Source organism: Artemia franciscana, chromosome 11 (genome assembly GCF_032884065.1).
Source record: "Artemia franciscana chromosome 11, ASM3288406v1, whole genome shotgun sequence".
NCBI classification, from domain to species: Eukaryota; Metazoa; Arthropoda; class Branchiopoda; order Anostraca; family Artemiidae; genus Artemia; species Artemia franciscana.
The window spans coordinates 44,253,923-44,281,521 of record NC_088873.1 but is presented as its reverse complement, the minus strand read 5'-3'; the positions used below and the strand labels follow the sequence as shown (position 1 = coordinate 44,281,521).

General features: G+C 33.2%; 1 protein-coding gene across 2 annotated transcripts in view; it reads right to left on the bottom strand.

Annotated features, from left to right (window-relative positions):
- The window catches only part of LOC136033273 (epithelial splicing regulatory protein 1-like), a 219,262-nt gene that overhangs the window by 51,518 nt on the left and 140,145 nt on the right, over nt 1–27,599 (bottom strand). For both annotated transcript variants that reach the window (XM_065714031.1, XM_065714032.1), the window contains exons 11-13: nt 21,848–22,081; nt 11,726–11,936; nt 693–925 (exon numbers count right to left, since the gene is read on the bottom strand). In XM_065714031.1, coding sequence (XP_065570103.1) covers nt 693–925; nt 11,726–11,936; nt 21,848–22,081 — 678 coding nt within the window. The remainder of the gene's footprint in view (nt 1–692; nt 926–11,725; nt 11,937–21,847; nt 22,082–27,599) is intronic.

Genomic DNA, 27,599 nt, shown 5'->3' with positions numbered 1-27,599 from the left:
TTTGTACGCATCTATTGTTGTAATTTGTGTTTCAGGCGTGCCGTATTGTCCTGTCAATTCCCCTTAATTAAAAAATTGGATTGTTTTCAATTCATGAAAATGTGGAGGGGAGGGGGGCAAAATGCACTTTTCAAGATCTAGGAGGCAATTTGTTTATTTTTATTATTTCCCAACGAAAACACCAACAAGAGTATTTTTCAAAGAAAATTCCAAACAAAAGTATTTTTCAAGATCAAAATCCCCCCTGTAACTGACGCCCGTGCGGGGGCAGGGAGTGGCGTTGCTCCCAACTAACGAGGAGCTCAAAGAAATCGTCGCAATTCGTTTCAAATCATTGGCAGCGACATTTTATGAAGAGGGTATTACAAAACTTGTTCACACATATAAAAAATTCTTCAATCGTCAAGGTGAACGTGTAGAAAAGCAACGCTGACTGTAAATTACTTTTGGTAATAAAATTATTTTTAAAATTATTAGTGCCACTGAGAGGAGGTGGGATTAAGGGAGGGGGGATTGGTTGGTCCTCCGTTTTCCGTTTATAGTCAATCGGAGATTGAAAAACACAACCCTCATATATGACCTATGGATGGGGTATTTAAAAGAAAAACTCACTGGGCTGCTACCCTATGATGTAGATACATAATACTACAAAAAGCTGAGATAAGACTCTTAAGGGGATAATTCCAACTTACCAGTGCAGCAGGAGTTGTAGTAGCAGTAGCAAGTGCAACTTGCGTAGGGGGTGGTCCACCATAATATGAAGATGGGCTAACGGGAGGAGAAGGATAAGGCCAATATATGATTGGCTGAAAGCCGAAAGGAGTTCTTGGGGTCAACGGTGCCACTGCAGACGCAGGTATCATAGGGGGCTGACTCATTTGACCAAATGGAAATGCTCCAAATGAGGGGGAGATCAAAGTTCCATCTAAATTTAAGAAAAAGTGTCCATTAGATTACATGTTATGCAACAAAACAAAAGCAAAATTTATCAAGCAAAGGGGAAAAACATAAAAAAGCTCATTCACAGTTGACAGTTTCATTACCAGTTATTGATTATAATCTAAGTAATAAAACTGAACTGTGCTAAAAAGATAGGCTTTAAATACAGCAACAAATAAAAAATTATTATGTATCCTCGTACTTTTCTCTAAATAGTTAATACTAAGTAAGCTTTGGAAAACATTTGTTTTTTCAGAGTTTATCTCATTATAATTGTAAATTACTTTTATCTTATCATTGAAACATGCTAGTACTATCCTGAATCTGTAATTACTTATACTTTAGTGCTATCGCTAAAGTACAACCTGGAAACTTAATGAAGAAATGAAAGAAATTGTTCTCTTTTCTTTTCATTTAACCCCCAACTTAAAAAAAAACAAACTATCATTAAATCTAAAATCAAGAAGTCTCAAACTTAAGAAGAAAAATGGTTATGTAAAATCAAAGCACAGATTATACGACTGCAAGTACGCACTTGCCCTCGATGGTGGTTGGCCCACATCCCTTCTGAATTTCCCCGCAATTTGCTTAGTTTTTTGCTATTTCATGGAATCCTCTCTCCTAAAAAACCTCATATGTACGAAATACGACATTAAATCACGGTTTAGAGGCGTGGACAAGAGATGGGCAAGTATGTAAGGGGAGGGTGAGAGTCTTGGGGCTTGGGTTTCCCTTGCTCGAACTATCAATGATTAATTACCCGCTCCTTTAATTATATTTATATTTTATCTGTAACCCTGTCCCAAAATTAATTTAATACTAAAAAACTGACCAGTGGAGTTTAACTGATGAACTTTAGTGAGATTTTGCACACATCTTTACCGATGGTACTTATAATTAAAGTTCACTCTCTAATTTGAGCTCGATAGAAATTAGAATTGCTGAAATTATAATTCCTCGCAAGTTTATCTTTCCTTTCTTTTTGACATTAAAACAAGATTCTCATGAAAACGGGTGATCATTGAGCGTCATTGAGCGTGATAACGAGCGTCAATCACATTACGAGTGATTGACGAGTTTAACCGCAGAAAAACACAGAGTTTATTAGTAAATAATCTTGTGACAAAACTTTTCTTTCCTTTAACTGGACTAAACTTTCACATAGAAATTTTTCAGGTTTTACAAATGTCTGGTTATTGGCTTCCATCTTTAGCTTACGGGTTAGGGAATAATGTGAGTGGCTTACAAAACTACATTATAAAACGTAAACTAATGAAATTAAAGTGCACTTTTACCACAAAATTATAGAACATAATTTCTCTTGTTCTCTTTGATTGACATTGACTATAAAAGCTAGAGCTTCTATACATGAGAGCTTAGCCCGTCTGGATATTTTGCCAAGGCCGTATCCATGAGGGTTACAGGGTTTGACCCCACACAGAAATTTTTTAGCGGCTCGTAAAAAAGTAACAAAATACATACAAACAAATTTTGGATGCGTTTTGTTATGTTTTTTTGACATACTTGACTACTTGACATAACAAGAGGACCTTGTATAGGCCGAACTACTATGTCAATTCTTAAAAACTTTATTTATTTTCATCAAGATAGTTAGTGCATGCAATAGCCATTTTTCGGACCAAAGCAAATAACAAAAGCGAGATTTTTAATTCCTTGTGCTAACCTTGTTGAACTTGCTTGTCACTCAAATTCCAGTTCCTAACAGTTATACTCAAAGGTAATAAATCTTTTTGACTCAAGAGGTGTATCTATGGAAAGTGTCACACATGAGGTTAATTTTTGATAAAAGGCTGGGTAAAACCTACGTCATCATGGCTCCGATCCAGGTTACCATATCAGCCCATTTTAGAGTGACTTTTGACCAAACATGGGGTTTGAGCTCAACACAAGACTTTTTTTTAAGTATACCTGTATTTTCGTAAATACAGCTTCGTTGCCACCGTTCCAAGGATAAAAAGTAAAATTCAATACTTTTTAAGTAAACCTGTATTTTCATAAATACAGTCTCGGTGCCACCGTTCTAAAGGCAAAAAGTAAAATTAAGACTTTTTTTTTTAAAGTAGACCTGTTTTTTCATAAACAGTTTCCCTGTCACCGTTCCAAGGGCAAAAAGTCAAATTCAAGACTTTTTTTTTAAGTGGACTTGTATTTTCATAAATACAGCTTCGCTGCCACAGTTCCAAGAGCAAAAAGTCATATTCAAGCTGATTGTGAAAAAAAAAAATTTACAGAAAACCGATCTTAAAATACGTTTCCACATTTTATTATAAAAATATACTTTTAACTTTTTTATATCACTCGAAGAGGAGATGAAACTTTCCAAATTTTAGATACAACATTGTTTGGCTTGCATTTTTTTTTCAAAAGTTGAGTGATTTTTTTCTCGATATTCTTGATGATTTTTAACCCTCCAGAACCGAAGATTCGTTTGTTTTTTCTCAAAGGAGTGGCAACGTCGAAAAATCCAAACTACAGTTACTTGAAATCTAATAGAAATAAAGGCACTGCTAATTTTGAGTCTGGAAAACTAACCCTTCGACAACCAAAACTCCCAATAAAAAAGAATTGGAGCAACAAGCAAAACTACCAGCCACTTAAAAGCAAACACAGAAAAGAGAGAGAAAATACAGTGGCGTAGCTAGAGTTTTCACTGCCCGGGAACCATGTCATTTTTTGCATTTTCCCACCATGACTACCACAACATAAGCAAATCACAGCATGGGCAAAAAGACAAAAAACTCAGTTTGGTGTTCCCTCAGAAACTGCGCCTGGGCAAAACCGTACCACTAGCTACGCCGCTGAGAAAAAAATACCAGAAAAAAGGTACATTACCAAAAAGGTTCCAACCAAATAACCGTCCCAAACCAGATCCAAAATTTGATGTGAAAAGCGAATCACCACAGTCACCAACAAAAACGCTCCTCTCAGGGTGAAATTAATAGGCCAACTGATATTGATACAAAACTACTAATGTCTTAATTATAGTTAATTGACATATTAAACCTTTAAGCCCCGTCTCAATTAGTCTAGCAAATTATCTTAATCGACGAATAATGGTAATAAGGATCCAACTTTTTGAAAATGGGGTGAATCAGGCTAATAGTATCAATAATACTAAAGCAGAATACCAGTCTTTTTTCCTTTTATCCCTCTTAATATTGAAACGCTACCCTCAAGGGCGTCGATTTATGGAATTCTAGGGGGGGGGGGGTATTTTTCAAAATCAAGGAGAGAAAAGTTTTGTTACTTTTTTATTTTTTCTATGAAGATACAAAAAAGACTGCATTTTCAATAAAAATAGCAGCAAAAGGTATTTTTAAAAATTTTGAGGAAAGCAAAAAACCTACTGTGGAGTCTAAAAGGGTCAATTGCCCCCTTCCATCCAAATGACACACCTGAGAATCCCATTACACATTTGATATTATTATTGGTCCGAGGGGAAAGTAAGGCCCGGCATCTTGTATTTTCGAAGTCTAAGAAAGAAAAATTTGGTTGTTTTACTATCTTTTCAATGAAAATACGAATAAAACCACTTTTTAATAAAAATACCAATAGAAGGTAATTTTCAAAAAAAGAGGATTAAAATCTAGAAGGAATCTAAAGGGGTCAATTACCCCATCCGCTTGGCCATCCTATTGCATTCAAAACTAACGTTGGTCCGACAGGAAAGCATGACGTGACATCTTCTTATGTCTACTAGAAAAGCGACTAATAAAGGGGAAGAACGTTTAATTTCTTTTAATCATCTTGTAAATGAACTATGAAAAGACGGAATCTACTCTTCCGATCTGTGCATAAGGTTCCTAAGATGTAGAATCCTTATAACCCATACTAGAAAAATTAAGACGGGGCTTTAACAAGATAAAAAGAGTCCCTTAAACAATTTAAGGACGTTTGAACCAAAAAAGCTCATGAAGCATATTTCTTTTTTATATAAAGCAGAACATTATAAATCATTTAAATCAGACAATCTTTCTCTTTTCTACACTTTTTCTTTAAATCTTTGAATCCAACTATAAGGAAATCTTAATGGCATTGATGACATCAATTTTACGCATTCTTTTATCCATTGTTATGACTCTGCCTTTGTTTTAATCAATATTTTTAAATTAGCTTCAAATCTTTTAATATGACAAAATAAAACTTGCTTTTCATTTACAATACCAAATGTTATATTTTAGATTGATATATTATTCCTTTTGCAAGAATCAATGGAAATTAAAACTGAATTTTTAAAACGAAGTGTCTGATAAATTACATCCTGAAAAACAATAAACTTTTTATTTGATATCAATATAAAATACTAAAAACGTCGGAGAAAAGTATTTTTTGGATAATTTTATTGTTCTTAAAAAAGCAAAACGGAACAAAATTCTAAGTCACTAAGAGAGCAATATTAAGGCATCAAGTTTAGATTGTGCAAATGACATAACAACCATGAAGGAGAAGCGGAATTTTTTGATATTTACATTTTAAATTTATTTTTATCGCTGGATAAATGAACTTCATATGCCTGTAAATACTTATCAAATGGACACACAAAGTGCGGCATTATAATGAGTTTTCCAAAATTCCGTTATAATCTTTTCCACATTTTTTTTTTGTCCGGGCTTAGCAAGGATTTCTTTAAAAATTCAGTAACAAATGTTCTATATTTCTATAGTTCTTATTACTTATTCAGTTTACTTTTACTTCTTCTAAAATCTGTACTTTGTTGATCATCTAAATCTTAGCTAATCACAATATTACATCTTAGTTAAGATCACATTAACTTAAATTAACTAATTTCATCAGATTAAATTAACTTAGATCATACCTTACTTAAGCTTGATGTGTCTGAAATAATATGCTAATAAAATAAATAAAAATCAAATAATTAAAAGAACAAAATAATAATTAAAACAATTGAATTTTTCTGTTTCTATAGAGGTACATGGAAATGGAATAGTTTAACTGGTGATATTAAGATTATTGGAGACCATAATATATATAGAAAAACCATTAAGGAACTGCTTTTTGCTGAATATGAAATTTGATTGATTGATTGGGGCTTTTGTCGATATGATGTTCGTGGAGGAAAAGTATAATAAATGATATTCTTTTGTATTTATTGTTGAGTGTGGTGGTATTAGTGGTGTCGGTGGCCAATTGTTCTTTTTGTTTTAAGGATTTTGATTTCTCTACCTCCCCCACGGGCAAGTTTTGCTTTTTAGGGGAAGTAGCAATAATTTTTTGTTTGTATGTTCTGTCAATAAATTTTTCTCTCTCTCTCAAAAATAAAATAAATATTACATTGTCCGAAAGTGCACATTCGTGCATAATATCTACAGGCTTTTTGGGAAGGGATAGGTGTCTGATCCCTGCATATTATCCCTCCCATTCTGGCTACAGTTAGAGTTCTTTTGTTAAATATTTGAAGTACAAAGGTCATCAAAATGAAAACACTGTTTGCCTTAGACCAGTCTTAGTTCTATTTATACCTGAAAACAGCAATTTCTAAGATATTTCTTCTGGTTATTTTAAAAATATGAAGTTCTAAGAGCAGTATCACATTCTCGTCAGTATTGCCACGTTGAAACGTCAAACAAAAAGCCAAACTAATTAGTTAAAGGTAACTTAATTGTAATGTAAAATGTAATTAAAAATTTTAATTTAAAAAGTTAAATAATTAAACCCTTCCATTCATAAAAATTTAATGTTAACTGTCTTTTGACCCCCAACAGCGACTCGTCGCTTGACTCCCAACAGTCGCTTTAGTGTTTTTATTAGTTAAATGTAAAATTTAACTAATTAGTTAAATGTTAAATCCCTTCCATTCGTAAAAAAAATTCTAGTGTTAACTATCTCTTTACCCCCATCAGCAACTCGTCGCTTTTAGTCGTCGCTTGACCCCCAACAGTCGCTCTAGTGTTTTCATTGAAGCAACTTTATTTAGCTTCTGTCGCGCTCACTCACAGTAGCAACAATTGTAGATATAGATATTTACTGTTTTCATCTCTTGGTTTTGTTTTTTTATTGATTTTAGGCTAAGCTAGTTTTTACCGTTGTTTTCTTAGCGTTGAGGACGCTTTGTTCCGTAAAATGTAATTAAAAAAATTAATTTAAAAAGTTAATTAGTTAAATGTAAATCCCCTCCATACGTAAAAAATTCTAATGTTGACTATATCTTGACCCCCAGCAGCAACTACACCCTCAAAGGAAAGCTGAACTTAAGCTATTAAGTTCATCTTAAGCTATTTGGTGCCATAAATTTTTACTGTATCTTGATTATCTTAAGCTTATTATCTTAAGTTACCTTAAATTATCTTATTTATTAAATCATTATCTTATTAAATTATTAAGTTATCTTAAATTATCTTAAGATTGTATCTTAAGCTATTTGGTGCCACAAATATTTAGCTTATTTTTTGCTGATCTTTAACCCACATTTTGCTTAAGTTTGGCACCTACCACTACCAAAAGCTGCACAGCCGCATAAAAGGACCTGTTCCATTCAAAACTAATTTGTTTTTTCCCGACTATACATAATTATATGAATACATATTATATCATGTGTACATTATACATAATTATATACATAATAACACATACATAATTATGCAAGCTTCCACTAAACAAATTCTAAGAATTAGATTTATTTTCAATGTCCTTGTTAATTCAAAATATTACTGAGGAAACAGAGACGGTGGAAGGTCGATGCCAAGTATTGTTTTAACTCTATTTTATTTATCTTATTAGTTAAACTTAAATTTCCATAAAAGTATTCGTAAACAAAGAAGATGTCTCCCTATCCATAATTTATACGAAGTATTCTTACAAATGATAGTTGAGCCATATTTAAGTAAATGATGATAATTTTTGAAAATATTTATTCGTGTATATATATATATATATATATATATATATATATATATATATATATATATATATATATATATATATATATATATATATATATATATATATATATATATATATATAGACTTTTAGCTCAAGCCAAATTAAAATGTGGAAGTTGTGGCACCCTCACCAAAAGCGGTCTAATATGTATTCAAGGGTAAATATAAATATCCCTCCACAAAAAGAAAAAAACACAATTCAGAAATGATGCGATAATTTAGTGGAATAATTTATTTATACGTCAAATTGATATCTGTTGCTATTTTTCTCATTTTTTACCAAGCAATTTTTGACTTGTACCATGGATCTGTAAAAAAAAAATAAAAACAGAAAACGAGTCTTTTAGTCATAAACAAAAGCTGGAGTTCAGGAGAAGATATTCTAGAAGAAACAGGATCTGCTTACGGCTTAGTAAAAGACAATCAAGGTTTTAAGACAAAAAAAAATCGCAGTTAAGGTTTTTAAAATTCAGCTCTTACTGTTTTATGAATTATCTTTATTAAGGGAATGCTTTTTACAAAGGAAACAGAAAATTTTATTTTTTGTAGTCTGTTTTCTTCTTATGGAATTATACAATTCTCCAATTGAAATAAATACTAAAAAAAGAAATCGAAAAGTATTTCATACGTGATTTCCAGGAATCCAAGGAATCTGCCCTGGAAACAGATCAATTTTGATCTTATATTGACCGATTACCGTAATTAGACTTTTAGTTTCTTCCTCTGATTTTTTCAATGACTACTAAACTTTGTCATATCCTTTTCTTTTACATTTCAATCTTTCGCAGCAAATTAATAAAGATAAAATAATAAAACAAAGAACATTTATACTATTTCAATTAATTTCATTTTCATTTACTTCTTTATTATTTTATTTTCATTATTTACGTCTTGCACGTGTTTATTTCCTCCAGCCAATAAACAAAAAAAACTCCATTAAGTTAATAGCTCAGATTAGGGTGATAGAAGGTGCTAAAACACAAAAGCAAACTTACTAGATTCCCTTAAAGTAACCCAGAAAAGCCCAAATTCCAGCGCCGCTAACTAGCTACGATCAAAGCCATAAAAAATTCCACTTCCCCTTCTTTACAAAAGTATTAACAAAATCAGGTCAAGACCATACCCATTAGAGCTAGGAGCGAAGAGTATATATACACACTGAAGAATTACCACCAGAAGGACATAATTTGGACTAGTCAGAATCGAAGTTACGAAACATCATAATGTAAATTCGGTAATTCAAAGGACATTACGTGCTATCAGACATGTACGCACGATTTTTTTCAGAATACAGAGGGGGGAAGGGGGTAAAAAATTATTTGATAACTTGAATCAGAAGTTTATGTGATATATATTTAAAATTTAAGTTTGGGGCCTAAATCTTCAAGCTATACGTTCTTATTATCGGTTCAATCTTATATGGCTGTCAAGAAATTTGCAAGTTTTTCTTTTTTAACAAAAATATATAAACGAAAAGAAAAAACTTTAGCGTCAGGTAGAGCTTTTAAATAAAGAACATAATCTGTGAACCTTTAATAAGTATATACTAAATTATCTTTAAAATATATATGTTACAGCCAAATACCACAAGTTGTGCGGCCATATCAAAGAGGTTGTACCACTCCATTTCTCAATACAGGAAAAAAACAAATAAATTACGTATCGAGTTTTTCAGACAAAATTTTCACAAGCGTTATTTTTCTTCGGTATATATGGTCTTAGCCCAAACATTAGACCCTAGGCTCAAGAAACGCATGGTTGGTGAGTATGAATATCGGAATATACATGTGTGTCTGAATTCTCAAAAAAAAATTTGAGATTCAAAAATCTCAAAACTCTTTGGTGGCTCCCTCCTAATAAGAAACAGATCAATGGGTATGGCCCTGGATAAGGCACTAAAAGCATATAAATAAAGTGACGAAAGAAATCTCACCATATAGACAGAATCAAGACAAAACTGGCAATACGAAGAGAGGATAGGTATTGTTGTCAGCAAAAAAAAAAAAAAAAAAAAAAAAAAAAAAAAAAAAAAAAAAAAACCATTTATAAATTCTTTAGCAAAAAAAAACCTTGGAGTATCTGAAACTTCCCTTTTTCCTGAGGTTAATCAACTAATAACAAGGAGAAAAACAGGTTAATTGCCTGATAATTGACATACTTTAGAATAAGCTAAATTAAAAATGTAAGTCTAAATGACATTTTTTCATGATTTATCATTTAAGATATTGTCACAATAATAACCCCCAACAAAAATATCGGATACAACACTCCATATCATCTATAGGTTATATGATTTTTAGCCAGTTTCGAGCAAACTTGAAACGAATTGGGAAGTTGGTGAATCAAAATGCCCAAATGCCTCACTTTCTCTTCCACTTTCATTATTCTTCTTTTCTTACAAAAAGCAAGGACATCCTACTACCCCATCTAAATGCGTACTGAAAGAGAAGGGATGGGGGCTCTTGGAAAAGAGGCACACTTTATCGAGCTTTTAAATGGGACAATTTTAAAATAAAGATAATTTTAAATAGGATATTGCTAGTCAGTTAATACTGGGAGGAGGGTGAACTGCAAAATTTATTACTTGTCACTGAAAGCTATATTGTTAGTAAGAATATCAATATCGTTAATTTAAAAATAATTTGTTCTTCCATTTGTATAACAACGACACTTAAACATCAAAAGAAGATGACAGGGACATATAGACAAAACAGATTCATAAACCCACAATAAGTTGAATATTCAGAATATTAAGAAAAACGAAGCACATTCGTCTGTTGTTAAGGCAAACCACATTATAAGCAAAAGAGGGAAATACAATATCTTAGCTGCCACCGGGGAGACTTACCGAAGATGAAGTATACACAATTTTTGGAGGGAAAGTATAAACTGTGTTGGTAAACGGTATTCCATAAGATTAAACTTCAAACCTAATTCCTTTTGTTTTTAATGAGCTGAATCTATGCAAGTAGCTCTCGTCATGAGTCATTCAATTTTACTTTTATTTCATTTGAATATAATTTTATTTATCTATTTATTCTGCCTTATTTATTTTTTGGGAGTGATGAAATAAGTTTAAAATAACAAATTCTCTATCCTCTATTCGTTTTGTATTTCTATCAAAAATTAACGACAGGTGGAATACTCGATATACACATCGATAAACTCAAAAATCGATATACTCGATTTTAACATGAAGAATACGCACAAAAATATTGCATAAATCTTGAAGTCCGACAAAAAGTCAGGGTAGCTACAGGAATGTAGGTATAAATGTAATAATTTAAGTACAAACATCACTCAAAATGACAAAGTTTTCAAAAAAGAGACACATAATTACAACCCCTGGTAAAACTGGGGGTACGAAAATGTTTGAGCTGCAGAAACAGCCGCTAGCTGTCTTTTAGCTGCCAAATCATTGGTATCAATAGTATTAGGGAATGCAGCTTCCCAGGATCGCTTAAGGCTGCCTGAGGAAATAGCTTGTGTTTGACTCATAGTGGGGGTTGCTTGGGTTAGTAGTCCCTGCTGAGAGACAAGCCCATGGGGTGGTGGGTAAAAACCTGGTAAAGCAGCAGCTGGAATAATACCAGGACGCATTTGGGGAATCATTGGAAATCTTGCCGGCCCACTAACTCCCGGGAATGATGGGGGTAAGAGCATCATCCCTTGTATTCCAGGAACCATATTAAGTCCAAGGGCACGAATCTGAGCAAAATGGTCAGCCCCAAGCATTGTGAGGGGGTTAGTTGGCTTAGCCTCTAATTGAGGACGAAGTTGCGGATACCCCATAAGCAATAACTGCTCCTGTTGTTTTTGGAACGCTTGAACAGCAGCTAATTGATCTAATGGAAGAGCTAACGTACTTGGAGACAGGAGAGCCTTAGGAGGTGTTGTACTGGGAAGGGCAAGGCCCCCTGTTAACACCAAGTGCATATCATCGCCGGAACACTGAAAGACCTCAACGTAGCGCTGTTTCTTCCCAAAAACAATGTAGCGATGATGACGTTGTTGTGCAGCAGCGAAAGCGCTTTGCTCGCCGTCCATTTGGATAAAAGCTTCACCAGATGGTTGACCCTGAAATATTATGAAAATTAAGAATTAATAAAAAAAAAAATCTAAAACAATTCAAACTTCCTTCTGTAAGCTAACAGTTCCCAACGATAACCATTAGCAGTTTAAAATATACTTGAAATTAAATTTTTACTTATCGGGAGTTGTCTGTGGTGTCACATATTGTCATTGACAAGCTAACCGACAAAGGGCATAAAACTTCACAATTTTTTAAGTCAAATTTCCGAATAAAACTACAGCTTTCAATGAAGACTAGCGCCTGGGAGGATTCACTAAGGGGCCATTTGTCTTGTGATGGTCAGCCAACTCTGAAGTTTAGAAAATAATTTTGAGGTACCTTGTGCAGGTGCAAAAGATAAGCTGCCTATTTTCACAGAAAAGGAAGCGTATTCTCGGCAATTTATTTTGTATTTCAAAAAATGCCCCTCAATTCACTCCGCTAAGTCATTAAGCAAATTCAGCGAGCTAGTATGTAACTCTACAAATCATACGGAAAAAGTTTAAAACGACTGAGAAAACCTCTCAAACTTGGAAATCAGCCAGAAAACGCTCAAAATGAGAGTTAACCTAGAAATAATTTCTAGGTTGATAGCTGGCAGGAAAAACGACCGTATTGAGTAAATACGGCCATTCTTAGTGCGAAAAACGTCGTTTGTCCAGCCCTTTAAAGAGGTCTCGCATTGTAATCGCAAAACATAGGTAACTTAATGTAAGATCTACCATTGGTCAGTTAAAATCATCCACCAATCAGAAACAAGTTTACATTCTTACGAATCCCATGTAAACCAGAGTGATACGTGCCAATACGAGATTAATATTATCATTTTTCTATGATCTTTGATCAGTTTACCCTTGCTTATGAAACCCATCTAGATCTGCCTAAAATATATATTTTTAAGTTTAGTTTTGTGTGAACAGGGCTGTTTCTAGGGTTGGTGGTGCCCAGCCAAAAAAATTAATTACAGTGCCCCCTCCCGACTCAAATATAAGCAAAAAAAAGTCGAATCGAAGCGAAAAATTGGATCAAAGTGAGCAATTACCCAGCCACAGTGCCCCCAAGTCAAGGCTCTTGATGCAACTGCCCCGAATGCCTACCACCCCCCTAAGGATGGATCTGTGTGTGAGCAGGAACCTCATAAAGGGAGCAAAGGAAGGGCAAGGCGTATGCTGTGGCTTGAAATCCTTCATATTTGTCGAAAATAGCCCTTACGTTTCTCAATAACGTAGGGTGGTCTGAATATGAAAATCTGGGAGTTTCCCAGTGACTAGTGTAGAAATTAGGAATTTATATTCTCATCATCATCAAGTTTCTAAGCAAACAGAAAGAGAAACATGTTAAAACATGTTTCTCTCTTTGTGCTGGAAGCCAAACTCTCGTATAAGGAAAATTTGTCTTGGAATTACATTCTTAAATGCAATTTAAACTTTTTTATATTCATAAAATACGTAAAAATAAAAATAATTATTAGTCCTGAAAAGCCGTTGAGGTACTCATAGTTTCATCTGGTGATTGTATTAAGTCGCATTAAGTTGTATTAAGTTAATAATTTCACTTAATTAATTACAGTACAAGTTAATAATTAATATTTAATAATAATTTAACAATAAGTTAATAATTACAGTTAATTAATTAATTACTTAAGTTAATAATTTAACTTAATTAGTTATAATTAATAATTGTATTAAGTCGCAATAAGTCGCATTAAGTTGTATAAAGTTAATAATTTAACTTAATTAATTACAGTACAAGTTAATAATTTAATAATTAATATTTAATAATAATTTAACAATAAGTTAATATTTACAGTTAATTAATTAATTACTTAAGTTAATAATTTAACTTAATTAGTTACAATTAATAATTGTATTAATTCGCATTAAGTCGCATTAAGTATTAAGTTAATAATTTAACTTAATTAATTACAGTACAAGTTAGTAATTTAATAATTAATATTTAATAATAATTTAATAATAAGTTAATAATTACAGTTAATAAACTAATTACTGAAGTTAATAATTTAACTTAATTAGTTACAATTAATAATTGTATTAAGTCGCATTAAGTCTTCAGTAAGTATAAATAACAAGGGTAATCTTGAAAGAAAAATGCAAATCAATTTTTAAATTCTGAGCAGGGAGGAGCGAAGGGAGGACTTACGGCCAATCCCTCCCCACCCCCCCCCCCCCAACAAAATTAAATTATCCTCTTTTTTGGGAACTTATTATTTGTATTGTTAAGAATTTTTTTTTATCATGATAACAAGCTTCCTGAGTCAGCTTCAGCTGGGATTTTTTTTTCTCACGAGACAGTTTCTTTAAAAATAAGTTGTTTTTTTTTACTTTTGAGTAACTATAATTCAAAGTTTACTAGGTTTTAGCTGCTGCTACATTCGTGATCAGCCTATACAATATCCGTGAGATATTGAGTGGACGGATTTTCCAATCCCTCTACAAAAAAATGGATTTTGCCTTTGATACAGCCTTTGAGGATCGCCATTCATATTTTAGAAAAGAAACGTTGTTTGATTTCCAGTTCAAAAATCAAGAATAAGGCCCCAAATAATGCTGTACTAGGCTATTTTCATAATTATTTTCTTTCTGGGTAGAATGTAAATAATGTACGCATAGACCTTGAGAAGAACAATATAATACCTACATAGCCAACGAAAATAAAATTGTGATTCAGGAAAAATTGTGCCCATGGGAAATCTAAATATTGTCGTATCCCTTCAGGCAATCGACAGTTGGTCTAGTAATATAACGTTTATCCCTCTGTTGAAACAAACTGATATTTCAAGGTTCTTCTCGTTTTAAATAAGTTATGTCTCATCACCTTGGCTATTTGTAATTTGGCCCCTTAACAACACAGACCCACCCAAAGAGAAATTTTAAATCAAACAAAAATAAAAAAAAATAAAAAAATATTTTGCACCTGGATCTATAGGATTACTCATACCTGAAACCCGCAACTTTACAAGTTTTTATGGTACTTGTGTATTTATTCAGAACACACTCAATAAGTGAAGTTAGGTTCTTTCATGAAAAAAACTACGATGCGGGTACATTTTAATTAAATATTTTATATATAGAGATTGTTAGGTTAGGTTAAGCTGGGTATTTAATATAATGCACCCCCCCCCCCCCCCTAATGTGCAAATATATAGCCCAAACTTTTGATAAAGCTAAAGAAATAAAACAAAATATGGTTAAAATATTATACTTTGTTAGGCAAATTGTAAAAATTCAACTTAGAATTCTAACCTAACCTAACCTTTTGTCTTTGAGTTTTATCTTTGTGGCTATGAAACCGGATTTTCTTATAAAATGTACCTGCATCGTAGTTGTTTCACGAAAAAACCTAACTTCACTTATTGAGTGTGTTCTGAATAATACACAAGTACCGTTTTTATTTTATTTTATTTTTATATGACAAAGTTTTTGAATAGAGGGTGGTACAACATTTTTGGCATTGGTGCCATTTTGAACCGTGAAAATAAATAAGCAAAAATAAGTAGTTATATTTGGCAACACAACACCTTCTCCCGCTGTTTGGTCCAATTTCAGTATTTGGCGCAATTTGGCGCAACTACCGAAGACTGTATATCTGCATATGGAGGTTTTTTCATTAAGAATTAAACGGTACTTATCGGTTATATAATAGACACTATACAATTTCGATCGCGAATGATGCAAGCATGACACAAGAAACTGATCAAGCAACTTCTTTATACCGCACAATTAGCTTTGGTTTGGTTACAAAATAAATTGTAGCTATATTTTATTTAAGTATTTAGTTTTTATTTTGGTTTGGTTTATGCAAACAAATTTGGGCTATACATTTGCACATTAGGGGGGTTGGGGGTAAAGCATAGCATATATTAATTACAGCAATGATTAGTTTACGTATTTAATATATGCTATGCTTTACCTCCACCCCCCAGCCCTAATGTGCAAATATATAGCCCAAATGTGTTTCTAAACTATTATAAGTTCATCATATTTCGTTTAATTTCATTAGCATCAATCGAACTTCACTTCCCGAGTGTCTATTATATAACCGATTAGTACCAATTAAACTCCTGATTTTTCTTGAATTTTAAAGATAAATTTTTTATTATTGTTATTATTATTATTTAAAATCGCATTTTGTTCCTCGAGCCTTGTAGGCTGTATTTTGTGCTGCTAACACCCGCAGGCTTTTTGCAATAATTCTTATCTTATAGTTGGGTAAATTTTCTCTTAACGGATTCAAACAATCAGATTTCATTTTCACTGTTCTTGGTACTTCAGACTCCTCCCCTGAAATCTAATTAAAATTTGCAATTAATGGATAATATATAATAATAAAGTTTCTAATTAATAAATCAATTAAGTTTCTAATTAAAAGTTTCAAATGAAAATCAATTTTTATAATTTCATAATTACAGTGCAGTTAAGAATTAGACATCATATTGCATTCTTAAACTACAAAAAAAAACAAAAAAAAAAAAAACATCAAAATAAAAAACATTCTTTGTCTCAAGGCACATCTTAGGTCTGTCTGTAACTGAAAACCTTGATTTTCCAAGATTTTTATTAAGTTGTTTCAAAATTATGAAGTGTCTAGGGCGCACCACATTTTGTCAGTGGTGCCACGTTGAACAGTTAAAATAAATAACCAAAACAATTAGTTACATTTTTTGTGCCATTCTTATGCTGCCTGGGCCATTTTATGTATAATCTGACACAACTACCAAAAACGACATAGAATATGGAATATGGCTCTTTCACATAAAAAAATTCCACTTTCACTGTCCTTGGTAATTAGTTGCTCCTCTGAAACCTACTTAAAAGTCACCCTTTTCAATTGAAAACCGATTTAAACAATTTCATCATTATGCTGCAGTTGAAAACTAGACGAATAGCATTGCAATGGCAAGAAAAAAATTTATCAAATATGATGATGGTGATCTTTATTAAGTGATTAAACCTTTACAAGTATTTCACTGCTAAATGTCTACAAACTAACAATACAAATATATATATATATATATATATATATATATATATATATATATATATATATATATATATATATATATATATATATATATATATATATATATATATATATATATCTAATTGTTTTGGTTATTTATTTTAACTATCCAACGCGGTATCACTGACAAGATATGGTACGCCCTAGAAACTTCACAATTTTGAAAAAAAAAAAATCATTACGCTGCAGTTAAAAATTAGACGAATAGCATTGCATTGGCAAGAAAAAAAAAGAAATCAAATATGATGATGATGATTTTTATTAAGTGATTAAACCTTTACAAGTATTTCACTGCTGAATGTCTACTAACTAACACTACAAAAAAACAAAACAAAAAAACTAGAATAAAAATCAAATATGCGCTTGTAATAAAAAAGGCTCAGAGATGATAAATAATAGTCCAAGTTTGTCGTCATTACACAACTGTTTTTCCTATCTTCGTTTTGATTCTTGTACTTGACCTTCGATCTTTTCACAAGGAAATAGGGGCTGGGAAATTCAGACAGAGGTGTATTGACTTGGAACTAGTTTTGAAAAGGGTGTGGCAAATTGAACTTATAGTTCAATTCAATAGTTCATACACATTCATACAGGGTGTTGTGTTTTCACTTTAAACAATATTCAAATTTCTAGAAGGCAATTGTGAATAAAACACAAGCATTTATCCATTACCTGCATTTGCTGCGATTATAAATACTTTCAGTAAAACACAAAAGAACTTCAGATAAGATTTATTTAAAAAAAAAAGACTATCACAAGCTCGACTGGGCCGAATTCACGTTTTGGAGTCGAAATAAAAACAACATAAAAGGTTTAAAACAATAAACACAAAAAACTGACAAACGAATGTCGTTATTTTGTCAAAAGTATTAGCGTAAAGAATAAGAGTTGAGGAGGTGGAGCACTCCTCACATACGGATTGATTTCTGTTAGCTTTTAGTTTTAGCCATAGCTCTTTACTTCTGTTTGAAATAAAACAGTGTTTTGCGTATTTAATATTGTATTGCGTATTTAATATAAGTTAAATTCCACTAGATAGGCTTATGCAATTAATAATGATGGCATAACAGAAAATAATCTTATTTAAGAAATTTCATTTTCCAACAATTTAATTGCATAAAAAGAGTTAAGAGCATGAAGACCAGGAATTAATAACAAAGTTTCAAAGATTACTAAGAGTAACACAAAATATTAAACTGGTTTGTATTAAAATTTCTGGCAGATACAAAACGTTACTCGGGTGATCCCCCCCAGGCGCACGGAAATTCCTGGACTTGAAAAAACTTAATCGAAAAAAAGTTAATTCAAACTTTCCAATGATGCAAGTTTCATTAAAGCTGAATATTATAACGGAAGAAGTTAAATGTTTTTTGTTTTTTTTGTTCGAGAGCCCAGGATTTTTTTTGAAAAAAATGTTAAAAGTAGCAACCTCTTTTTTCCCATAAGAAGAACAAATTTTGTACAACAAAGCTAAGTAACAATAAAAAAGATTTAGAACACATTTTGTAAAACAAAACTAATTAACAATAGAAAAAATTTATAAAACCCATTAAAAAACAAAAAAAAATTCGTTCGGGAGGTATTCTGGGAAACTGGGAGTCGGCTTTTGGTTTTCTCTCGTTTATTCTAATCTCTTATCCAAGCAATACAACTTATGGCAAGGCCTCCCAATCAATGATAAATAGTTTGACCGAACGTTTAAAACGTTTGGCCGAACGTATAAAACGTTTGGTCGATACGTCAAAAACGTTTTAACCGATGAGAGAGGGTGATCCTTTAAGGTATCGAAGCTCCTAAAGTCACGAGGGATACATTGTGCCTACCTGTCACTCCTCTTCTGAGGCCTACCCAGAAGATACAAAACACAGAAGGGCTTTTTTATGTTCCAATTAAGCAAGTAATCTGTTTAGCTCTTTCAATCTTTATTTTCAACCTCCGGCCGCTTCACACAAATCCTGTATGTTTTTTTGTAACTTTGTAAAAAAAAATTTGAGAATTCAGTTTTTTTTATACCTTTATCAAAGAAAGCAACCAAAGTTTTTTTTGTTATTAAGTATGAATTCTTAGACAAGGCAGAGTGACCCGGGTATGCCACCCAACGGTTTTCTTTTCTGTTAAAAATGGGGTTTTTAAAGGCCAAATGGAAATACTGATGAAAACACAGAAAGCGAATATTTCGAGAGAACAACCACCTCTCTTCTTCAGCGCGAACAAAATAATAAGATCAAGGAAAAAACAAAACAAAAAACAAGTGCGGAAAGTACAACAAAACCAATGAAAAAAAAAACGCCTAAAAAATTAAATAAAATACAATAAAAGCCAAAAATTAAAAGAATTAAAATCAAATACCTAACAAACAATAAAGTGAGTTATTCGCCAATATCCGCGATCTGCATATAATCCAAACAGAATTGAACTGCAAACGACGTCTACTAACAAACAACATCGATCAAACGGATACTAACGGATCAAAAAACCCCATTTTTGATTTTTTTTTTCTTTTTCTTTTTAATGTGTTTGTGCTGTTGCATTGATGATTTCTCTTTTCGTTTTAAAATCCAAACAAAATTGAACTGCCAACGACGGATAGTAACAAACAACATCGATCAAACGGATACTAACGGATCAAAAACCCCATTTTTGATTTTTTTTTTTCTTTTTCTTTTTAATGTGTTTGTGCTGTTGCATTGATGATTTCTCTTTTCGTTTTAAAATCCAAACAAAATTGAACTGCCAACGACGGATAGTAACAAACAACATCGATCAAACGGATACTAACGGATCAAAAACCCCATTTTTGATTTTTTTTTTCTTTTTCTTTTTAATGTGTTTGTGCTGTTGCATTGATGATTTCTCTTTTCGTCTTAAAATCCAAACAAAATTGAACTGCCAACGACGGATAGTAACAAACAACATCGATCAAACGGATACTAACGGATCAAAAACCCCATTTTTGATTGTTTTCTTTCTTTATTTTATGACACACCATTGTAGTTTAAGAAATTATCTTCTATTAGCTGCTAACTGATGCAAACAGTTGGCAATGCAAATTATTTTATATTCATATTTATTGCCTGGTTAAGACTTGTGAGAAATTCACTTCAGTAATAAGATACCCCCTTCAAGTTTGGAATTTCTGCACTGTAAACAATCATAAAAATAACAAAGCTGCAATTCCTTTCATAGAATCGAACAAAACTAGGTTAAAAGACAAATTATAAAATTGCTTAAATTGCAAATTATAAAAGGCAAAAGGGCCACTCATCTTCAATTTATGATAGTCAACTAGAGCAAAAACCCGAGATGATCAAGCATAAGTCAACAAGGCATGTATAAACAATCGAATTTATTCTGTCAAAGGGGTTCACGCCTGCTATATGTGCTTTTAACCAAAGTGCGTTTCATTACGACAAGCAACTAGAAGTAACCCCCCAGAAGAATTATAGATAATATAGAAAATTTGTTATTGCACTAAACTTTTACCATTATGATGAACATATATAATAGTTGTCATTCACAAATTGCATTTATATGAAAGGCTTTCTCATCAGATATTTTTTTGAAACGTGTTTTTAGACTTTCGGTTGCTAAGGCTGCACTTAGCTCTTTACTAGGTTACAGATGTGGCTGCTACAAGCTTGCTGCTGAAAATTACTAATAAGCTGCTTCAGAAAAGATAAACAAGAAGAACGACACAACAACATACAATCAAGGCCGAATCCAGGATTTTGTTGGGGGAGGTATTTTTTCGAGGGGATTTACAAAAAAACTTTAATATACGCGTCAAAAATTTACATATAAGCATTTTTTAGGTTTTTACAAGTCAGACCATACGGTTAATGAACAACATCGAGAAAGAACAGCTAAAATTAATAGAATAAGCAAGGAGTTGCGGTTGGAATACCAAGGACATCAAGAAGAAATGTTTTTTTGGACCCTGGGCCCATTTCGGGTTTATTCCTACTTAAACACCGGTAGGTTTTTGGGCAGCATCACGTTTTCGTCAGCGTTGCAACGTTGAACCGTTGAAATGAATAAGCAAAATTACCAAGTTAAATTTGACAACGCTTTACGTCTGTAGCAATCTGTTGATTCCCGAAGACAACTACATTTTCAGAAGAAAACCACACCTTCAAAAGAAAGTCACACCTTCTTATGCTGTTTGGTCCTATTTTAGCTTACTTTTCACTGATTTTTTACTCTTTTTTTGCATTTTTTTTTTTGCGTTTCTTTTTTTTTGCACCACTGCTACTAAGCACTGCATAACTGAAGATAAAAGGTTTTTTTTTTTTTTTTTTACCTGATACTGAATCCCTGGTTTCCCTAGTTTTTAAAGATACATATCGTTGCGTAAGTTTCTACTTAGCAAATTCAAACAATCTGATTTCTTTTTCACTGTCCCTGGTACTTCAACGATTGTAGATAGAAAACAGTACCTGCCCTTCCCTGAGATTGTCCTGGAGGAGGCTACCCCCGGGAAAAATTGAATCCACTTTATTTATGCTTGCTTCCACCCTCTCATAGATAAGAATTATATGAAATCCAAATTCCAGACCAAACAGTATGAGTAACTTATAAGAGTGGGATCTGGCGCTATTGTCGACAAAAAAGCTATCGACACCATCTAGCGTCTAGCGATACTTGTCATTTTTTCCAGAATAATATGAATAATTAATTTAATTAGGGTAGTAATAAGTGTTTGATCTAAATTCCTGAAAAAAAAAACAAAGAAAAAAGCGATTACTAAGCTGGAAAAATGCCAAGTTTGGCGTTGAGTTGCTTTTCTTTGTCGACACTAGCGCCAAATTCCACTCTAATAAGTTGTCCATATGCTTTGTTCCAGACTGTAAAATCAAAGATAGAAAGAGAATCTTACTTGAGCATTGAAAACCATATGCACTCCTTGATAAGCGATATTCTTTGAATGTTCTCCAAGGAAATCTAGAATGTGTTCAACCTGGGCCTCATATGGCAGTCCTCTCAGCCGTATACAATCTTTTCTTGTTCCAGATGTGATAGCTTGCTGTGGCAGAATTGGTACAGGTGGTAGATGAGTAATTAATGGGGTTTGTTGCTCATATGTCTTAGGATCCATTGACCGGTTGAGGACCTGAAATACAAAATGATAAGAGGAAGGAGTAAGATATTTTTTTTGTGGAGGGGGAACTGGAGGAGGATGAAGCAGGTGGTTTAAGTTGTAGATAATAGGCGACTCTATGGTTAATTAATAGGTTAATAAGTAAAATTAGGATTGGAACAAATTTTGGATGAAAGTATATTTGTTTTTCAATGTGTCCTGGATTGACCATTTGGAGAGCCTTGAGTTAGGCTCTTGGGCCACACAGAAGAGTATTATGTTGTAGTTTATGTCATAAATATTCTTTTTAATGTAAAGAAAATGACGTCGTCAAGGAATTTGGCAGTTTAGATACTCTCTGGAATCGAGGTTCCAGGAGATGTTGACGCGTAGTTTCTTCCTCCCTCTTAAAAATTATAAATCTTCTGGGGGAGGGGGGTTGCAATTATTTTGGTAAAAAAATGGAGGGAGGATCAAAGAATTTTATATAACTAAAACCTTTGAATTTCAAAAGCGTGATGTTTTTATTTATTTTATCATTTTTTTTGCCATGGATGGGAGACAAATGCCTTGGAAGGTGGCGTAGACAGATCAAACAATTTTAATCGCCAACTTGTTGCATTTATTGAATTTTTAAGAAATCACACTTCAGACTTTATTTTACAGAGCAGGGGAGGGGGGCAGTACCCTTGGATATAAAAAATTTATGTTTGTTCTAGGCTTTAAAGTGGCTCTTTAATTTATTGTTAAAAAATAGTTAAAAAGCCTGACTAATTTTCCTTTTCAATTCCTGATCGTTCGAACGGTGAATAAGCAAATTACATAAGACTGGGAAAAGGTAAGTACTCTATAAAGCATGTAAAATGCGTGTTCACTGTAAGTGGCTCACATGGCCATGGAGCATGTGAATACACGTCGACCATAGAGCGATTAAGTTTAAAAATTGTGAGATATTGCTTGGGATACATATGAAATAAGTAAAATAAAATTCGAACTAAACTATTGAAATATCGAAGAGATAAGAGATAATTAAGGAACAATTTAATAAATATAAAAATTCAAGGTGCATTAATTACTAAATTAATAAAAAAAAAACAATCAATTAACCCAACTAATTGCAGTTGGTGGATCTAACAGACTTTAAACAACTGATGGGCAATTTTTTGAATATCTCAGTTTTACAGGAAATTACTAAAACTTCGCAACTTTCCTTTTTCTTTTTTTTTCTTTAACGTACTAAAGACATCAAATTAAAAACGTTCTTTCCCTGGACCAATCTAAGGTTTGCGCATACCTAAAAACTGTGATTTTAGGATGTTTTTCTTTTTTCATTTGAAATACGAAGTTTTTAGTGCAGTATGACATTTTTGTCCGCGTTGGCTCGCTACACCGTGAAAATAAATGAGCAAAACTAATTAGTAAAATTTGACTAAATAGAAAATCGTGATTTTTCACCCGTGTTCGTTTTCTTTTAATTTAGTGTTCGTTACTACCAGAAACTGAATGACTGTATATACAGAGTTCGACTTTATTAAAATTGAGTTTCTTTTTTATGCGATTGCATACATTTCCTTATAAGGAATTTAAGTAGCCAGATTTCATTTTCACCGTCCTTGGTAATTTTAAGCAGAATTTACTTAAAAATGCTCGATTTTCAGATACTATATAGACAATGTGTGCGGACTTCTAGCCAATTAACACAATACGTCTTATGCTGACCATTTTACCAGAGAAAAAGGGGGAAAGCAGGCTTAAAGAGGGCTAAATGACTTCACGTCAAAACAATTCATAATAGTGGATTGTTTTCTTCATCTCGTATGAAAGCTAGCACATCCAGACAAGGAATTCCTCTCCAGTCATAAACGCTCTTCATTAGACAAACAACCCCAATAAAAATAACAAAGGGGGGCGGTAATTGAGGAAATGTCTAAGTCACATTTTGAGCAATGGATATCCCGTCTCTGAAGCAAGACACAGGGGTTTGTGAAACTTCATTACTATTGCTGAGAAAGGACTTGAAGCAACGGTACTTATGTTTTACAGCGACCCCTCTCAAGACGTTTGATCTAATCTGTCTGCATAAAAACCGGTTTGTCCGTCTGCATTAGAAGACAATTAGCTTAGTCACAGCGAGAAATTCTATATACTACTACTACTACCTATAACTCACTGCAGCACCAAGACGCCTGAGGCCAACACAGCTACGCACGCTCCTCCTCCAACCTAATCTATTTAAAGCCTCCCTCTTTACACCCTCCCAGGAAGTTCCCATTTCCTTTAAATCTTTAGTTATGACATCCTCCCAACCCAGACAAGGACGACCTGCTTTCCGTGTAGCCTCAAACGGTTGGCCAAAAAGGACAATCTTCGGTAATCTGCCATCCTTCATCCGTAGAACGTGGCCTAGCCACGTTCTACGTGGCTAGTATAGTATAGAAATACTATATAGGTATATCTTAATTCAATATTTATATATATAGTTGGTATTTTGATTAGGTTAGGCATTTAATATGATGCGATCTGGGCGGCCTGCTTTCCATAATCATATGTTGTGGTTTCATTAATTTTGTTACTAAAATATATATATTTTCCATCATATTTAGGTATATTTCATTAGGGTTAACATAACTTCATTTCTGAAGTGGGGTCGCTATAACGCATAAGTGCCGAAGTAACTACTCAGGGGCGGATCTAAGTAAAATCTTGAAGAGGCCCAATGTGAAAAGGGCGCCAATGAGCAAAATCTTGGGTAGGACCAATGTTACAAAGATGCCAATAATTGACCTGATTTATTCTAAAAAAGAGAGTTAAAAAAGAAAAAAACAAGGAATCCTCAAAACAATCTTGGGGGCCCAGGTTCCCCCTGGACCCGCCACAGTAACTAGTATCTCAGACATCAAACATGTCTCAATACATTTATTTTAGTTCTCGAACATTTGAACAAGACACGTACTAAAAAAAAAAACATTTTCTTTGATAATCTGAATAAGAGGTATCCAGAAATTTAGAAAGGACCCCATCCCCCTGCTTACGTCTCTGATCTGTCCTAATTGATTAAATATACTTTTATGTGGAATTTGCCATGCTGGTGTAGCCTCCTTTGTCACTATCCTGCTCTATGTTATGATGTTTTTGGTTGATTTGAAGTTAAGGTAATAATAGATGGTCTTCTTTACGAGCTCAGCTCCCTGTTGGCTTTCAATTATTTGTGTTCATTTATTTAATGTGAAATAAAATCTTGAATCTCTAATTTGTATTTTTTTTTTAATTTGAGGCTTCAGCAACAAAACACTTCAACGCAAGCGCAACAGCTAAGATGAAAAGCAAGGACGAGCGATTGGTATTTGAATATTTTAGAAGCCAATTTTACTTAACAGATACGAAACACTAAAAAAGGAATCGTCACATGGTTTTGCGCCACTGCTTATTTTTACAAACCAGTGTCTTAAGGACGGCGCAGACGGCGTTCGTAAAATCGTTCGCGAAGTTCGTAAAGTTGCTTCGTTAACCATCCGTAAACCTTTACTTGAGCAAGCATTAAAGTTAAACTTTAGTTAACTTTTTTCGTAAAGTTCATAAAGTTGACCAATAGGGAAAGAGTTCCAGAGAAAACTTTTTTTGGCACCACTCTCGACTTCACAAGAAAATAGGAAAAACCAGGGAATCTTGATATGCTTCATCCTGAAAACAGAATATTTAACAAGTCCTTATACCTCATCAAACTATACTCACACCCAAAGCTCCTCATTTCTTCAAGACTTTTTCTCCGAAATATGAAATGCTTCAGAAATTTGAATAGTTTGCTGCTCAAAACGCAAGTAAAGTACAAGACTCATATGAGCGGTGAAAACTTTACGGAATCAGACTTTGCGAACGACTTTACGAACTTTACGAACACCGTCCTTTAACCCTAAGATGTATCATAGTATACGCATATTTTCACAGATCATTATGGTGAGGCATTAATGTGATAATATTCCTTATGTCAGGATCATACATAATATGTTGACATTATTTATAATGACTTAATTCAGGCGTATATTATTTATACGCCTATAAGAATTCTTTTCGAAGGGACAAGTTTGAAAAAGCACCAAAAGAAACGCAAATTATATTGAAAAAATAAACGAAATAGTACAACTCTGAGGGAGCAGGTAGAGGCCCTAAGACGCATGCGTACCTTAGCTGGCCTAGAAAACAAAGCACTAAAGACAGAGAAAATGAAATCTGATTGTTTGCATTGGTTAAGCAGAAATTTATAAGATCATATATTTTAATAATAGGATATCCTAGAAAAATCTTTATCTTGGAAAAATCGGGAATTCAATCTTTAATGAGAAGACTTCCATATCCGGCTATGTCATTTATGGTAATAGCGGGCGCCAAATGAAAGAAGGAAGTTCAAGGCGTTTTTTAAGGACGGCTCAAAAAAAAGGAGCTCAATATGTAGTTTTTCAATGAAGGTGTTGTTTTTGGGAATTAATAGATTTTAAATATTTAATTTTCACGAGGGAAAAGAAGTCAAACTTGACAAATTAGTTTCGCTTATTGCTCAGGGTGGCTGGCAGCAATAACAAAAATTTGGCAATACTCTAAAAAAATCATAATTTTGAAACAACCAAAAGACAAATCTTGGAACATCTTAGGCACAGCCGGTCCTAGAGTGGGGGGAAGGGGTAAGCGGGCAGGTGCCCCGGGAAAAGTGGCTTGGGGGATATGGGGGCGTGGGCTGGAGGGAGGGAGCAACAGCTCGGAGATTGACCACTATGATCCAATTGTTCACTTTTATTCGGCTTTTTCTTTGTATTTGAGTCGGGAAGGGGCACTGCAATTAGCCTTCTTCTCGGACACCACAAAAACCCTTAGGTTTATGAATAGACCTAGGATGGGTCTAGGGGAGGGGAAATTGGTTCTTAGTTTAATGTCCTCGGTACTATGAGAATAGTACAACAGTGAAAGTGTTCCAAACTACAGCCCAGCCTATGATGCCTTTATATAACATCTCTATTAATATCTTTTTAATAAGTGACGGTAATTATTAAATTATTAATAATGCATTATTAAATTAATAATGCAGTTATAGAATAACTATTTGCTTTGAACTGCTGCACAATGACGTCCTATTGGAAAACCGGAAGTTATTCAAACGCAAACTTGGTAACACTTTAGTTAACTACAGCCCTGCCAAAAGTCTGTTACTTTAATTAGCATATTGCTTGCGCAAAATACGACGGCTTTTAAACCTGAAATTCTTCTTTGACACATACTTGCTATATTTTTTTTTTAAATACACTTGATTCATGGTCTTTCTGAGCTATATTTACTTTTTGTCTTTCTTTTAATCTAATTTCATGAGATTTGACAACTTTATTGTGGGGCCTAAAGACAAGGACAAAGCTACCAATATTTCTAGGAGTTATGAGGATTCGATACCCTAAACGATCACCCTATCTCGTCAATTAAAACGTTTTTTGTTTGCGTGGTGAAACTATTTCGAATTGATAGGGCATTCCTGCTATAACTTTTAGAGCTTGCATAAGAGATCCAAATA